The sequence below is a fragment of the Alexandromys fortis genome, unplaced genomic scaffold (assembly GCF_014885135.2).
Source record: "Alexandromys fortis isolate MF-2015 unplaced genomic scaffold, M_Fortis_MF-2015_v1.1 scaffold_23, whole genome shotgun sequence".
NCBI classification, from domain to species: Eukaryota; Metazoa; Chordata; class Mammalia; order Rodentia; family Cricetidae; genus Alexandromys; species Alexandromys fortis.
In genome coordinates, this window is record NW_026067907.1 from 1,806,994 (window position 1) to 1,821,835 (window position 14,842).

The window sequence follows — 14,842 nt, forward strand, 5'->3', positions numbered from 1 at the left end:
CAAGAGGCCTTGCTGACAGCAGGATGTTGCTATTAGAACCCGAGTCCATCTATTTTATAAACCCTTTGTTACACTCATAGGGTTTGAAGCGTTATCTTAAAATTTAGATAAAATGTCATCATTGGATGACTATGATTATTAAGAAGCAATGTCTTATTGTCTTCAGCATCTGTGACTCTAGAGTCAAACATAGACGCGACAGCAGGGACTGCCTGTGACCCTGGACTCAGCACAACTGAAAGCCCATATTTCTGACGGCGCCAACACATGTATCTTTACAGCCCTTATCTAGTATCCAGTAACAGTCCCAACACAGAAGATGATCAGTGCGGGTAGTAAGGTAATTCTAGCTACAACCAGACATTTCTTTAAAATCTTTTTCACTCACACTAATAGAATGAGGGAAAAGGGGAAACGGAAAGAGTCAAAACACTGTGACATCATCATCATCATTATCGTCACTGTTAGTTTTTATCAGACTCCGTGAAATAGTTTCCAGCCTCCCTCTCTGTCCCTGTACTGCAGAATCAGGTGATTCTGATTCTGGCTTGATTCTGGTGGCAAACCTAAAGACTGAGGAATGCAATAAGGGAACAACCAAGATAGCTGAGAAACATCCTTGGCAAAATAGCACCCGGCTAGTTAAGGACTTTTAGTTCCTAGTGTACGACGCCTGCCCCCCAAAGTTGACTTAAACCAGACAGCGCTGGAAATGCTCCGTGACTTCCTGATGGGCTGGAGCTATTTCAAAATGATTATAACATAAATAGAAGCAGAGGCGTTAACCTCACTAAACTTCCTTTTAAGGACAGCCGTGATTTTGAGCATTATAAAGAGCAAATATGAGAGTATTGTCAAGGCACCCAAGAGGACTTGAAGAAGGCAGAGATTGCTAAACTTCACCTCGTTCTTCCTCTTCTGCTTCCCTTTCTCATATTCTAAAAGATATTTTTTTAAAAATAAGCCTGGAAGGCACTTAGTAAGCGTTAATGTGTATTAGCAAGCTAATTCAAGTTCAGCTGTCAAAACTAGGAAGAAGAAAAACAGACACAGTGAAAACTATCAGTCATGCTTGCGCAGATTATCAAATGCGTCCTTCAAAGCTAGAAACTCAATCACTTAGTTGTTTGAAAGAGTTAACTGGCAGGGAAGCGGCTATGACTCTCTGTCTATTTATGCCTCTGCCCACAGGCCATTTTCCAGGCTGAAGGCCCAAATACAGTATTGCAAACTCTTACACCATCAGAAAGAAAGTAAAGTATCTCCACCAGAAATAATGTTTCCTACAGGATATAATAGCACCTCCCATATACGTCAACTTTTACCGAAGTTTCGAAGTTTCATTTACAGGAGAACGAAAACACTCACACTTGGCAAATGTATTAAATACTTTCTGTGTCTCTGAATGCTGCACGCTTTTAATTAACACAGACCCATTTCTTTTTCTAGAGCAACCGCGAGAGCCAATGAAATGTGTAGCTTAGCCACCGCAGCGGTAAACAGGAAGGCGAAGACCAACTTACTCGTCCTTTGTGCCAGCACTCCACAAGCTCCTCATCAGTGTTCTTGCCTTCCAGGAGGGCCAGCTGCTGGGCCCACGTTTTCAGAAGAGTGTTGAACTGGTCCAGGGCTTGCTCCAGTTGGGCCACCTGGCCGGAGAATTCCTGCTCGGAGAGGGCCATTTCGCTGACCAGGTTCTCCAGGCTGCTCTGCGCTTGGAACAGGCTGTCTTCCCACTGCCTCCAGTCAGCGCGCAGGGCCTGCATCTCGGAGTTCAGAAGCTCACACCCACTGGCAGCTGTGTTCTGTTTCACTGCTGGGGCCAGCGACTCCACTCTGCTTAGGCGGCCCGCACCGATCTCTCTGGAATCTATCAGCTCCTGTAATGGAATATCGCCATGGAAACCAAGGAGGCCCTTAGTCACTTGGGCTGCCAGTTTTCAAATGTGCGCAGAATGGGACTCTGTGCTGCTATGAAGTTTGAGCGAACGTGCAAAAGGGATGAGAGTTGTTGAGTCTACAATCGCTCACATTATGTTAGCAGCAATCAGTATCATGAATGCCTGGCTTATTGCAAAATCAGTCAGGGTGTCTCAGTGTCCTTGCAGGCTGGACAGGCATGCTGAACACAGGCAGTATTTAGATATGTGGACATGCAGTGGTGACTTAGATATTCATCTGTGGTGTTCAGCTCCTACAGACTAAAAAGAATCCCAGAAAAACTTTATTTCCCCTTGTGTGGATGGACAAGAAACTGCATCCTATTTATGGTCTCTTCTTTAGTTCCATCATCTTCCAAAGAAGGGGGGGTTCAAATCACATTTCTTCCTGCTAGGAGTCAGGCTGGCTCATGGCTCATGTCAAGAAGAGAACGAGCCCTCCTCAATCTCAGAATTTTCTGTACCTAAGGAGGCATATTTATGACCACTGAAACTAGTAATTCACAGACCAACTTAATTAAAAGTTTAAAGCCAACTCCAGCCTGGGTTTGTTTATTGCCATCATTTTTCCCTCAGAAAAAGAAGCCTCACTAGAAATTTGACAATTCAGATACCACATTTAATCTTGAGGCTCACAGAGAGGAAGGACAAAAAGACAAGATCTCCCGAGTAAACTGGGAGGTTGGGGACCTTGGGGGAGAGTTGAAGGGGAGGGGAGAGGCAGGGAGGGGAGCAGAGAAAAATGTAGAGCTCAATAAAAATCAATAAAAATAATTAGAATATTCATTGAGAAATAAGTAAGTCTTGGCATTTCCTCTTGAAAATAAATATTTCCGATGACACTTTTCTTGCTAAAACAGTCATCTGGGATACATAATTATAACGTGTATTGCTAGTCTAGATTTTTTTCAATGTTAATGCAAAATATGTCTTCACTCTCAGGTTAAGTAGAAGAAAAGGTGACTACCAGAGACAAAAACCAGGTGAGGAGGAGGGGAAATAATGAGCAAGACGGAGGCATTGAGCACCATGCATGTGTCGCAGATGTGTAAAGCAGGAAAGGTGTTTGACTAGGGTAGATAACACACCTTGCATCTCACTTAGTTAGCCTAAAGTTAATCTGACTTCTCACGTGTACAAACAATAGAAGCACATTTTAGTGCAGATCACTTACAATGCCTAGCTGTATGGTGGTCAAAAGCACACTCATTTGACGTATGATTATATATATATATATATATATATATATATATATATATATATATGAAAAATATTTAAACGCAGCCCTTATGTATGTATGTAGTTGGCCTTTCTTGGCAACAAGATTCTAAAAGTTATCTCCATTTACCAGTAAATAGAGTGGATAGTAGTTAAGCAATGAAAAATTATAACTTAGAAGGTGATCTATTTAGCAAGAATGCTTTAAAACATAACATTCAACCTTTGGAGCATCTTCAAATTTAGAATTCAGAGAGTCTCCACAATGATGTGGGATTCCCCTTTGTATGTCCTGAATATGTTTTATTACCATTGGTTAATAAAGAAGCTCCTTTGGCCTATGAAGTGGCAGAATATAGCAACGTAGAAAATCCAAGCAGAGATAGAGGAGAAAAGTGAAAATGAAGTCAGAGAGACATCAGGTAGCTGTCAGAGGAGAAAGACACCAGAAACTTACCTGTAGGCCACAGCCTCATGATGATACACAGATTAATAGAAATGGGTTAATTTAACATGTAAGAGCTAGCTAGACATACACCTAAGCTATTGGTCAAACAGTATTATAATTAATATAGTTTCTGTGTGATTATTCGGGTCAGGGCAGCCCAGAAAACAAAAGAACAGTCTCTGTTTACACTCTCTTGATGTGTGATTCTCCTCTGTATGCTGTGAATACCATTGGTTAATAAAGAAACTGTCTTGGGCCTGAGCAGGGAATAGAGGTAGGCGGGAAAAACTAAACTGAATGCTGGGGGAAAGAAGGAGGAGTGAGGAGAATCCATGGAGCTGCCTTAGGAGATGTGCTGAAACTGGGTGCCACGTCCACAGCAGTGACTGCCGTGTAGTGACAAAATGCCTCTGCGCTGGCTTTTACCTGCTGAAGGATTGGGGTTAGAGCTTCTTGGAGCGAAGCCCCAGGTGGTCCCCCTGGCAATCAGTGGTCGAGATAGGACCTGATGCCAAAGGCAAATCTCGTATCTGGAGATGGCCCTGAGAGCGAGCCCTCCTGACACCTTGCCTGATCTTTCTCTGTATTTCTTAATTTTCTTGTTTATAGCTGACCGCTTACCAAGAGATCAAAGTACGTCCTTGGCTCGGCTCCACTGTTCATTAAAGCAGTCCTTGAGGAAATAAAGTATGCCCCACGCCACATGAGCCTGGGAAACTTAATTATTTATGAAACAGAAACGGCTAAAGTTGATATGTTATGAGGGAATCGTCATAGTGAATCAGATTTAGAGAGAAAAGGAGAGTTAGAGAAAATTCCCCTTTATGGAAAGATTAGTTAGATCTCGGAAGCCCTGGTATCTTCATAGTAAGAAGGAAAGAAAGGAAATTATTGAAAACATGAAACCAGCTTTAATATATTGGTATAGGAACTATCCTGAGAAAATGAGAAAACTATTAGGGAATATGGAGCAAAGAATAAAAAACTATATAGATGGAAAGCTAAACACAGGACCCTGGGAATTGGTCTCCCACGGTAGAAGGTAAATAATGGTGTGAGACAGAATTCTAAGAGACAAAACAAAACTGAAAGTCCTTGCCAACATCTTGAGCACGTAGAGGGGAGCACGTAGAGGGAGCTCTATTTTGATTATGCTTAGCCTTGATTTATGTCTGGAACCCTGAGTGGGGTGATGAAATGAGCCTGCCAAGTACTTTGATCTGTTTTGTACAAAAACTGAAGCTTTACAGAAGTAAAATTGCAGCAGATTCTCACTACACAGTGTGTCTGTCTGTCATTTCCCTTGCATCGTACCCTGGCTATCCTATCCTTCACCCTGTTCTCCCGTGGATAGTGGTCTCCGAGAGGGACGGTCTGTGGCAACTGGGCACCCGGGAAACAAACAAGCAATCTTCTTACAACACTCTATTATCGAGAGTCAGTTCTCTCAAATATCCTCATATTCATTATCTCAGTTTCAGTGGGTGTGAAAACAGGTCCATGCTTGCTAACTCTAATTCCACTCACACAGATTATCTTTGTGTTAGTGTATGCCTGCACATGTGTTATGCACATGAGTGTATGAGTGTGCATGACTTATATATGTATATGCAGAGATTAGAATGGGACATCTGGAGTCCTTGTTTCTGTCTTCCTTACATTCTTGAGATAGGACAGCTTACTGAAATAGAAGCTCACCATTTTGGTTAGGCTGGCTGACAACCTTTTGTCTCCACTCAGCGGTATTGGAGTTACAGGCACACAGCCATGTGCAGATGTTTATATGACTGCTAGGAATGTAAACCGAGTTTTTATGCTTGCAGAGCCAGTGTTCTTATACATGGAGTCATCTCCTCAGCCCCATCTAGATCTTCAATAAGAGCACTGTAATTTCAGTGCTTTAAATTAGATTTCACATACATTTTCTTGCCTTGTATTTGAGCTCTCTACACATACATGTATGTTCATTCATGTCTTCATCCATGGAGACACTGTGCTTCTGAGTTACATATTCTGAGTGATTGCTATTGTGGGTTGGGATTGTCACAGCATTGAAGGGCAGGAGGGGTGTTGTCTTTGCCTCTTTGAAGGTTTTTCAAATTAACTTTTCAAAAACTTGATCATCTTTGTAGTCTTCTCTTCCTTACCTGCCTTTCCTTCTTAAACTCATGCAATCTGGTTGGTTCATCACTTTCCCTTGCTGTAGAAATGGCTCCCTGGCTTGCCAAACGGGGGGTGATCTTCAATCTCTATAGTGATAACCATATGCATCTCCTCTCTTTTTCCTCTCTCTTTCAAAACTCACCTAAACCTTAGGTCTGCCTGGGTTTTGGGTTTGTGTCTCCTATTCTATTTGCTGGACATGCTATTGACCCATCCTGTCCTGGAATGTCAACTACAGACTATGTGGTATTAATTAATAATATTATCTCTTCAGAGGAGCTTTCTGACCTCAAACAAATGATGAAAATTCACTGCTTCCTGGATTTTATTCCCACCTGGTGGAGCAAGTTTCATTTGTCCATCACAGAACATCCATCTACCCCTGCCATGGGCTTCTCTACAGGTACACATTTTCCTTAGATAAGGTCTCCATTAACTTGGGGTAAAGGCTTAACTTTAACCTACAGCTCTTTTACTTTCTTGTTTGTATATTTGATTATTTATTTTTATTCATTTGTTTCATTTCTTTTGAGACAAGGTCTAACTATGTAACCTTAACAGGTCCGTAACTTGCTATGGAGACCAGGTTGGCATTGGACTTATGAGAGTCCTCTTACCTCTTCTCTTAAGTGTTTATCTTATAAGTGTGTGTCACCATGCCTGGCTTACTCTTGACTCCTTCATCTTGGCATTCCATTTCAAGTTAATCCCTCCCTTTCCCAAACCCATGGAACTTTCTCATCGAGTACAATCCATGGCTGGGCATGGTGATAAGTATTTTATATGAATGATCTAACTTAGTCCTCCAAACAGCTCCTTACAGCTGATTCATAAAATTAGTTTTTCATTGTTTGTATTTCTAATCAGCCTCGAGGACACTGACAAAAGTGATTTTTTTCCCAAAAACATGTAGAAAATGAGGAGATAAAAAGTGCGGCAGAAGGCCCCTTGGCTTCAGAGCCTAAACTTTAAATAGCTTCTGAAGCTCTGGTTACACTGGTTTGGTCAGCCCAGCAGTGCTGTGGGACAGTGATCTTGTTCTTTGTAAAGATTTGTCACTTGTACTATTTTAATAAAATGTGCATTGGCCAGTAGCCAGGCAGGAAGTATAGGCAAGGCAACCAGGCAGGAAGTATAGGTGGGGCAACAAGACCAGGAGAATTCCGGGAAGAGGAAAGACTCAGTCTATAGTAGTCACCCAGACACAGAGGAAGCAAGATGAGACCGCCTCACTGATAGAGGTACCAAGCCACATGGCTAACACAGACAAGAATTATGGGATAAAATGTGAGATATTAGAGTTAATAAGAAGCCTGAGCTAATAGGCCAACCAATTTATAATTAATGTAGACCTCTGTGTGTTTCTTTGAGACTTAACAGCTATGGGACCTAGGGGACAGAAACCTCTGTCAACACAGCAGGGTGGTGTTTATTTTTTAGTCTCCTGCACTACCACAATAAGTACATTTGCATAAAGAAACACATACAGACAAGGCCTAATTTTGCTCATAAGGGGAACTAAATTCCTTCCAATTATTTTCTTAAACTTGGTTTATATTTAGGATTACTGATATACGGAGAATAAAGCACCAACCAAACTCAGGACAAAAACATTTTAAAATATCAGAATTGAATCCACTAAACCCTTATCATTAATCTGCCATCTGTACTGAAGAACTCATGGATCAATGCAGAATAATATCAGGCCGTTTGCTCACCTTAATTTTCAATAGCTTTTTCTGAGTAACTGAAGAATCTCCAGATGTGTCTGACCACCGATGGAGCTCTTCCTTTGCTGAGTGGAGCCAATCTGTGAACTCCTGGACTGCATCTAAGTACATGAGGTGGTCTTTCACAATCTCCTCCACCATCCTCATCTTCTCCTAGTCAACAAAGGAAAAATAAATGAGCAGTCATAAATTGGGAGAAATGCCAGACTTGATAGAGGTCTCAATGTCTCTCAGAAGACCTCAAATTTACTCTTGGATTCTTCGTGGATTTAATATCTTAAAAAGAAACCATTGCCCAAGAGGCAGAGAAAGGGAGATCTTTGTGAGTATGAGGCCACCCTCATCTACAGATGGAGCTCCAGCCAAGAATACATAGGGAGATTTTAAAGGAAGGAAGGAAAAAAGAAAGGAATAAAGGAAAAAAGGAAGGAAGGAAGAAAGAAAGAGAGAAAAAGAAATTGTAAATCTAACACTTTGAGAAAGCAACCATTTCCCCAAAAGGTCTATTATTTTATAATTTATACAAATTTATAAATTTATAGCTCAGCATAAAGATCTGTGATTAATACACATTGGCTAATAGTCTTTACAAGCTAATTAATGGCAATTATTTTAATAACTACTGTTATTTTTATTGTTCCTTGAAACGGCATTTTCCATGGCATTAAATCCTATTGACAACAGGGACTGCACACGCCTACGGAGAGGCTAGAAACACACCCAAGGCACATATCAGAGAGGCAAGGTTCAGAATTCAAATGTACATCTTTCTTACTCAAAGATTAAAAATAAGAATAAACAAACACTTACATTGATAATGACAGTATCAACAACTCAGAATTCTCAAAAGACAAACCAAAGTAAGGAAAGACAAATACATATCCCTGTGGCTTAATTTCTATAACATTCACAAGTATGTAAAAGTTAACCATGGAGGAAATTATATTTAAACATACATACATATATATGAAATTCTTTCAATTATTCTTATATACATATACACACATATATACATACACATATATATGTACACACACACACCCCTATATGCCTAGAGTTTAAAGAACAGGAAAATACAGGTTTTGTTAATGGTGAAAAACACTCAATTCTTTTCACACAGTTGGAATCTGAGAAGTAAAAATACTTGTATTTAAAATTAACAATGCCAAATGCAGGGGAAACACAAATTAACAGTTGACACTCGGTCTTACAAGGAGAAAGGATGAGTCTGACAACAATGCAGATAAGGACAAAAACAAAACGTTATGAGTATTCCCAGGGCTGCAGAGAGAACAGTGCACGGGAGTCTTCATATGCACAGATCTCTTACGTGTATTTGTGGGTTACTCTTGAGTCAGCATATACAGCAATGGCCTTCATCAGAGCACCTTCACTCATGTGCATTATGTATTACATACATGTGCAGTACAGGTTTCTTCCATTCCTCTTCCCCATAGCCCTAGCAAATGCCTGCTCCCCAAGTCTAACTGGCCCCCGTTCCCTTCCCAGGTAGCCACTCCTTCTGTTTTCCTGTTTGTGCTCTATTTCCCATCTTTCTGGAAAATGATCTTTACGAGATCCCTGCCCAACAAACGTACACATGGTTGCAGACCAGCCAAATCCAGCAACTCAATTCACATTTCATATTCTGTGCTCTGAAGCTTTTGCATGGGTCTAAAGCGCTCACCTTGGCCACGGTCGTTATGTCCTGAAACTGTGTTCTCAGTTCTTCCTGACCGGCTTCCTTGAAGGACTCATCCTGAGTCCTGTTGTACAACTCCCTGGACCTTGCTGCTAGCTGTTGCAGTGCGCCCACATGATCCTCTGCCTCGGAGACGATGGACTGAAAGTGGTCCAGCAAGGCAAACTTCTCCTTCAGCCCCGGCTGCAGCTGTAAGGGATGCTCTACTTTCTGATCCACTGATTCCATCCACTGCTCCAATTGATTTTTCTTCTCTAGATAGTCATTCCATTGGTCGATCACAGACTCCAGGGTGCTAGAATGAGTGACATACACTATAAAACCGAGGCTCAACCTTGATATCTCTACCAAAACACAACTACGGGCCAATGGGTCTGTTTAAAGTGCTTTGCTGAATATTGTCATGATAAAATATTGTTTTTGAGTGCAGGGAGAAACAACTTTTTTGATCTTCCACAACCAGGGTACAGTGGCTCCAAACACAATTAACAAGATGCTGGAATTTGAAGTAAGCTGTTGCAGACACACACACACAGATACACACACACACACACACACAGAAAGAGAGAGAGAGGCAGAGAGAGGCAGAGAGACAGAGAGACAGAGAGATCTTCCAAATGTTGTTTCAAGTGAATGGGCAATTCATATAATACATTGTAGTTATGAAAGCTCAGTGCTACATTATTACTTAAATTCTGCTTAGTACATACCAATTCTTAAATAATATTGTGTTTAGTCCATATTGCCAAAATCAGATGACAATTACTTGTTCACTGACATTAAAATTTAAGGTATTTTTTCCCCCTGGGTATATACTTAAGACTGTACACACATAATGGCCAATTCTTTTGTGTTATTTATGTGAATAAATGAAGATAACATATTTATGAGAAATACAGTCATAAATTTAACAGGCAACTCACCAGATTTCCTAATAGAAAAATAAAATGCTCTCCAGGATGACGTCAAGGAAAGGTTCCTATTATTGAGCTTTATAATACTCTCTCCTGTCCCTTCCCCTTTCCTCCCTCTCTCTCTTCTTCTTTCTCTCCTTCTCTCCCTCCCTCTGACTTTTCTTTTCTTTTCTTTTTTTTTTTTTTGGTTTTTCGAGACAGGGTTTCTCTATGGCTTTGGAGCCTGTCCTGGCACTAGCTCTGTAGACCAGGCTGGTCTCGAACTTACAGAGATCCGCCTGCCTCTGCCTCCCGAGTGATGGCATTAAAGGCGTGCGCCACCATCGCCCAGCCCTCTGACTTTTCTTATTCCCTCCTTACTTTCATCTTCTAGTCAATCTCCCACATCACCACTCAAACTCAAGACCTGCGGCTTGCTAGGAAGTGATCCACTGACAACAGAGAGACTGCTCTAAGTTCATGTTCAGTGCATGCCCGGGCCTCCCTTGCATAGCATCTCACTGTTGCAAAGTCAGGACCACAGTCAATGAGTTTCCATCACTTGCTCAAACTATGGCTTCTGTCTCAGTGTGTGCCTCATCATACAGACGGTGTCCTACACGTCTGGAGGGTTTCTCAAGTCTAAGTCAATGTCATACTCCAGAAGCCGCCAGATCCCCCTCCTTCTGTCACAGCTGGGTGTCTTTTGAAAATTGTTGGTAATACAATCCAAGTAGGTTTTCTGGACTGTATATGTCTCCCTAGCCTCTGATGTCCTAGGAGGCAAAATGGCTTTTCCTTTGTCTCACTGTTTGCCCCAAGTCCTTCCACAAGGAAACCACACAGCATGTAGCTGTCCAGTCTAATTTCTTGCTGAAACAAGAGGCAGAGCTTGGAACCTATTTCTTGGATTCAGCATTTTATTATAATATCTGGAAAAATTCTCCCACATCTCTCTTGAGTCCCACAAGGCTGAAAGCTGGCCCAGTGCCAACCTCTGGGGAGCTATTTATGTGTGTGCAGCCTACTATAGAGTAGGAGAGCCCCATGGCAGCCTCCTATAGGATGGGAGCACCCCCATGGGACCTGACTCTTTTCTTTGCTGATCAGTAAGCATTCTGACAAAGATGCAATGCCCTGTTTGCCTAAAAAGCTACTTCCTCTTAATATGAAAACCAAAATTCAAAGCAAAGAAACCCCATACTAAGGTAGGTGCCCTGGGTGGTGCCTGTTTCTTGGGAGACAGCGGCAGGGCTTCTTCTGCCTGCAATGACCCTCCATCTCCTGTTCAGATATTTGCTGCAGTCACTTTGGGAACCCACTTCTGGAGAGGATGAAGGGCAGAGAGCTTTCTGAACATGGGTTCTGGGATGTGGTTTAGTCTAATTCTCAGTGGAAGTTACTTGCCCAACAAGAATGCTGGATAGGTACATATAATTTGAGAAAAGACCCAGAGAAAGTAAAGACTTTTCATTCTTAACAAACAACCATACAATTTTCTCTACTTCTCCATCAGCGACCAATACAGGGCAGGCCTGCACTCTGGCCCCTCCTGCCCATTCTTCTTTCCTACCAACTTCAATTTTTGAATGACATGAAAAGTTGGGCATATTAATGGGGTCATATTATATTTAATACATGGACACCTGTGCTTAAATCAAGCTAAACACATTTCTCTTGAACACACTCCATGTTCATTCTATGGTGAGATATTTTACTACACTTCCTTCTTGGTTTTTGAGATGTGTATTGTATAATTGTGACCTTTCCTCACCCTGCTATATAAGGAGGAACACTGCAGATTCCCTTGCTCTTACGTAACTTTATTTGTACCCATGGAGCATGCTCTCCCATCCCACCTCCCAGACATGCTTCCAGGACTCTGGTAACCACCATTCTACTGTGAAGCTCATTGGATCACCTTTTTAGGTTCCGTGTATTAGCTGGGTCAGGCCATACTGCCACAGCTCTGCAGAATTCTTAATGGCTTAAGGACTGGCAGCGTAAGAACATTTCCCACTTTGTAGAATTTCAGGTCTCCACACCGTAGCACTAAATGCCTAAATATCTGTATCACTGTGACAATCAGAAACACCCCACACATTTCTGAGATCACCAGCTAGGTGCGATGACTCCGGGGTGAGCAACAGATGTACGCGTCAAGCTTGGTTGTCAACACAATTGGTTGACAATGTTCCCTACACATGCCTTTAAATAGCTAGGAGCTATTAAAGAATCCCATGTTCTTGGCTTTAAAAAAGGTATTTTCCCAAGCTTGGGTGATGCGCAAGATTCCATGTGAGACGCTGGGGTGGGGATGTGGACGCTGAGGGGTTGCGTGTGTGGAGGGACAAAAATATTTTGAAAAGAAAACAGAAGCGAGACATGCTTGCATACCAGTATTAGTCTTTGCTCCACGGGGAATATAACACAGGCAAAGACAGGCATGTTTGCCCCTAGGAAAGTCAACATGCTGGGCAACTCTACCACAGGCTGTCTCGGTGCTGTGACATGGCTTTGTGAAATGTCTGCGTTTTATTTGAGCAAATAAGCATTAAGAGAAGGTTTTAATACCTTTGTGCATGGATGGCAGAACTCAAGACGTCAGCCCATGTCGTTTTAAGTGTCTCCAACTGAGCCTGAATGGCCTGCTGACCCTCCTTGTTGCTGCTTCTTATAGCCTGGTCCCCTTTGCCAATGGCCATATTCAGCTTCACTTCTCCCTCCCCTCTCATGAGGAGAATGTCCTGCGGAGGGAGAAGGAGATGTTGTTAGTGGGCACATGAAAACCTGCCGTGCTAAACAAAGGCTCTTCCCTAGAGCGAAGGAGTTGCAGCCTAGAGAGATAGCTCAGTTTAGAAGCACAAATATCTGAGTTCAATTCCCCAGAAACCACATAAAAAGCTGGGAGTGGTGGCGTGTGCTTGTAATATTAGCTCTGGGGAGGCAGAGACAGGCAGATCCAGGGATCTCGAGCCAGCTAGCCTAGCCTGGTTTGGGAGCTCTGGGCTGATGAGAAACTCTAAAAACATGGCTGTTGACTGAGGAAGGACAGGGCTGCAAGCATGCAAGCACACACTGATGCATGCGCTTTCTGCTGGCCCAGCAAGATAATTAAGATAGGAACATCTCACTGTAAAATAAAAGCAACAAATTTACATAAACTCTAGCCTAGACTAACATAAGTTAGGTAGCAGGGCATGTAAGGTCCAAAGATCAATGTAAATTCTTGGAAAATGTTGGGCCACCAGCCAATAATCACAATGTTGTTGATTGGTTTCAAGTGGGAGAAATTTAATTTAGGCAATGAAGCCGCATGGTAACCTTTCCTCCCTTCCAGGCCTGGCTAATTCCCGCTGCTCAAGGTCATGATGCTGGGAGGTGGACCTTGTTTTTGCAAAGAAACCTGTCACTCAATTCATAGGCAGGACCTATGCTCTGCTGTAACAGTCCACACACTGGCTGCTGGCCCCTGGGAACAGAGGTATTACCTACTATTTCCATATCCCCAGCAATTCTCATAGTACTTGTAACAGAGTAGGTATTTAGTAAGCTTTGATGGTTAACTACTGGATGAAACAAACAAACAAACAAATAAAATTGAAGCTGTTAACAACAACAAAAAGTTCCCTTTCTCAAAAGGAAAATACCCCCCCCCCATCTCCAACATTTTCATTTGACACTTCCCAGACAACAGGGACCAATCCCAGACTCTGTATGTCCAATCAGAGCAACGGGCAGCAGGTGTGGGCTGCACATACCTGAATCTGCGACAGCCGCCCCTCCAAAGTTTCCTTGTCCCCGGCAGTGCTCTCTGCACAAGCCAACCTGTCTTGCACATCCTTTACCCGGGACCACATGCTCTGCATGGCCTCTTCCAGAGCTTCATGCTCCTGCAGGGCCAGCTGACAGCTGCGCAGCCGCTCCTTGGTCACTCTGAGAAGGTTCTGGTAGCTGGTCAGGAGCTGAGCACACCGGCGGCCTCCCTTCCCTGCGCCGTGGCTTTCTTTGCTGAGGAGCTGCCCTCTCTGGGAGAGCTTGTCAAGGGACTCTCTAGACAAACAGAATTTCTTTTTTTTAGTTCCAGGATTCTGGATCCAGGGGAGGGAAAAATGACTGTTGACATTGGATCAGGATCCAGACAAGAGCTCATGACAGACATGACTTTAAGACGCTGGGGTCTGGCTACGTTCTTTCTTAGTGTGGTGAACACCTGTCAGGGAATGTGAGTCCATTTCTGCCATGTGTCCATCTACAAGTTCCGGCGACAGAGCCTACGTCTCTCTACGAATTCAGTCCAGGAAGTGGGCTCCTGCTCCCTCTAGCATTTCTCCACTCCTGTTTGCTACCCTAACTATGAAAGGTCCCCATGCTCTGTTGTGGATATAATAGCTTGGGTGTGAAATGTCCCCCACCGGCTCCTGGATCGAGACACTTGATTCCCAGCAGCTGGTGGTGATGTTTGGGAAGTTTGTGGAAATTTTGGGAGGTAGATCCTTGCTGGAGAATGGGTCACTGAGGCCTTGGCATTTTATAGCCTTGCCCTAGTTCCCATTCATTCTGTGCTTCCCAATGGCTGATGCAGGGTGACCAGATGGCTGGTCCCCTACTGCCATGTCATTCCCATCATGATGACTATACCCCCTTGAACCTTAAGTCCAGAATCAAGCCTTCCTGCTTTTAGTCGCTTCTGTCAAGTGTTTTGTCTTGGCAACAAGAGAGGTAATGAATAAAATTGGCGCTCCTCC

At 42.8% G+C, this 14,842-nt stretch overlaps 1 protein-coding gene across 11 annotated transcripts in view; it reads right to left on the bottom strand.

The window, feature by feature from the left end:
* The window catches only part of Syne1 (spectrin repeat containing nuclear envelope protein 1), a 461,878-nt gene that overhangs the window by 237,011 nt on the left and 210,025 nt on the right, over window positions 1–14,842 (bottom strand). For all 11 annotated transcript variants that reach the window (XM_050135800.1, XM_050135794.1, XM_050135793.1 and 8 more), the window contains 5 exons: window positions 13,856–14,147; window positions 12,669–12,841; window positions 9,187–9,496; window positions 7,488–7,652; window positions 1,524–1,880 (listed from right to left, as the gene is read on the bottom strand). In XM_050135800.1, the coding sequence (XP_049991757.1) occupies window positions 1,524–1,880; window positions 7,488–7,652; window positions 9,187–9,496; window positions 12,669–12,841; window positions 13,856–14,147 (1,297 nt within the window). The remainder of the gene's footprint in view (window positions 1–1,523; window positions 1,881–7,487; window positions 7,653–9,186; window positions 9,497–12,668; window positions 12,842–13,855; window positions 14,148–14,842) is intronic.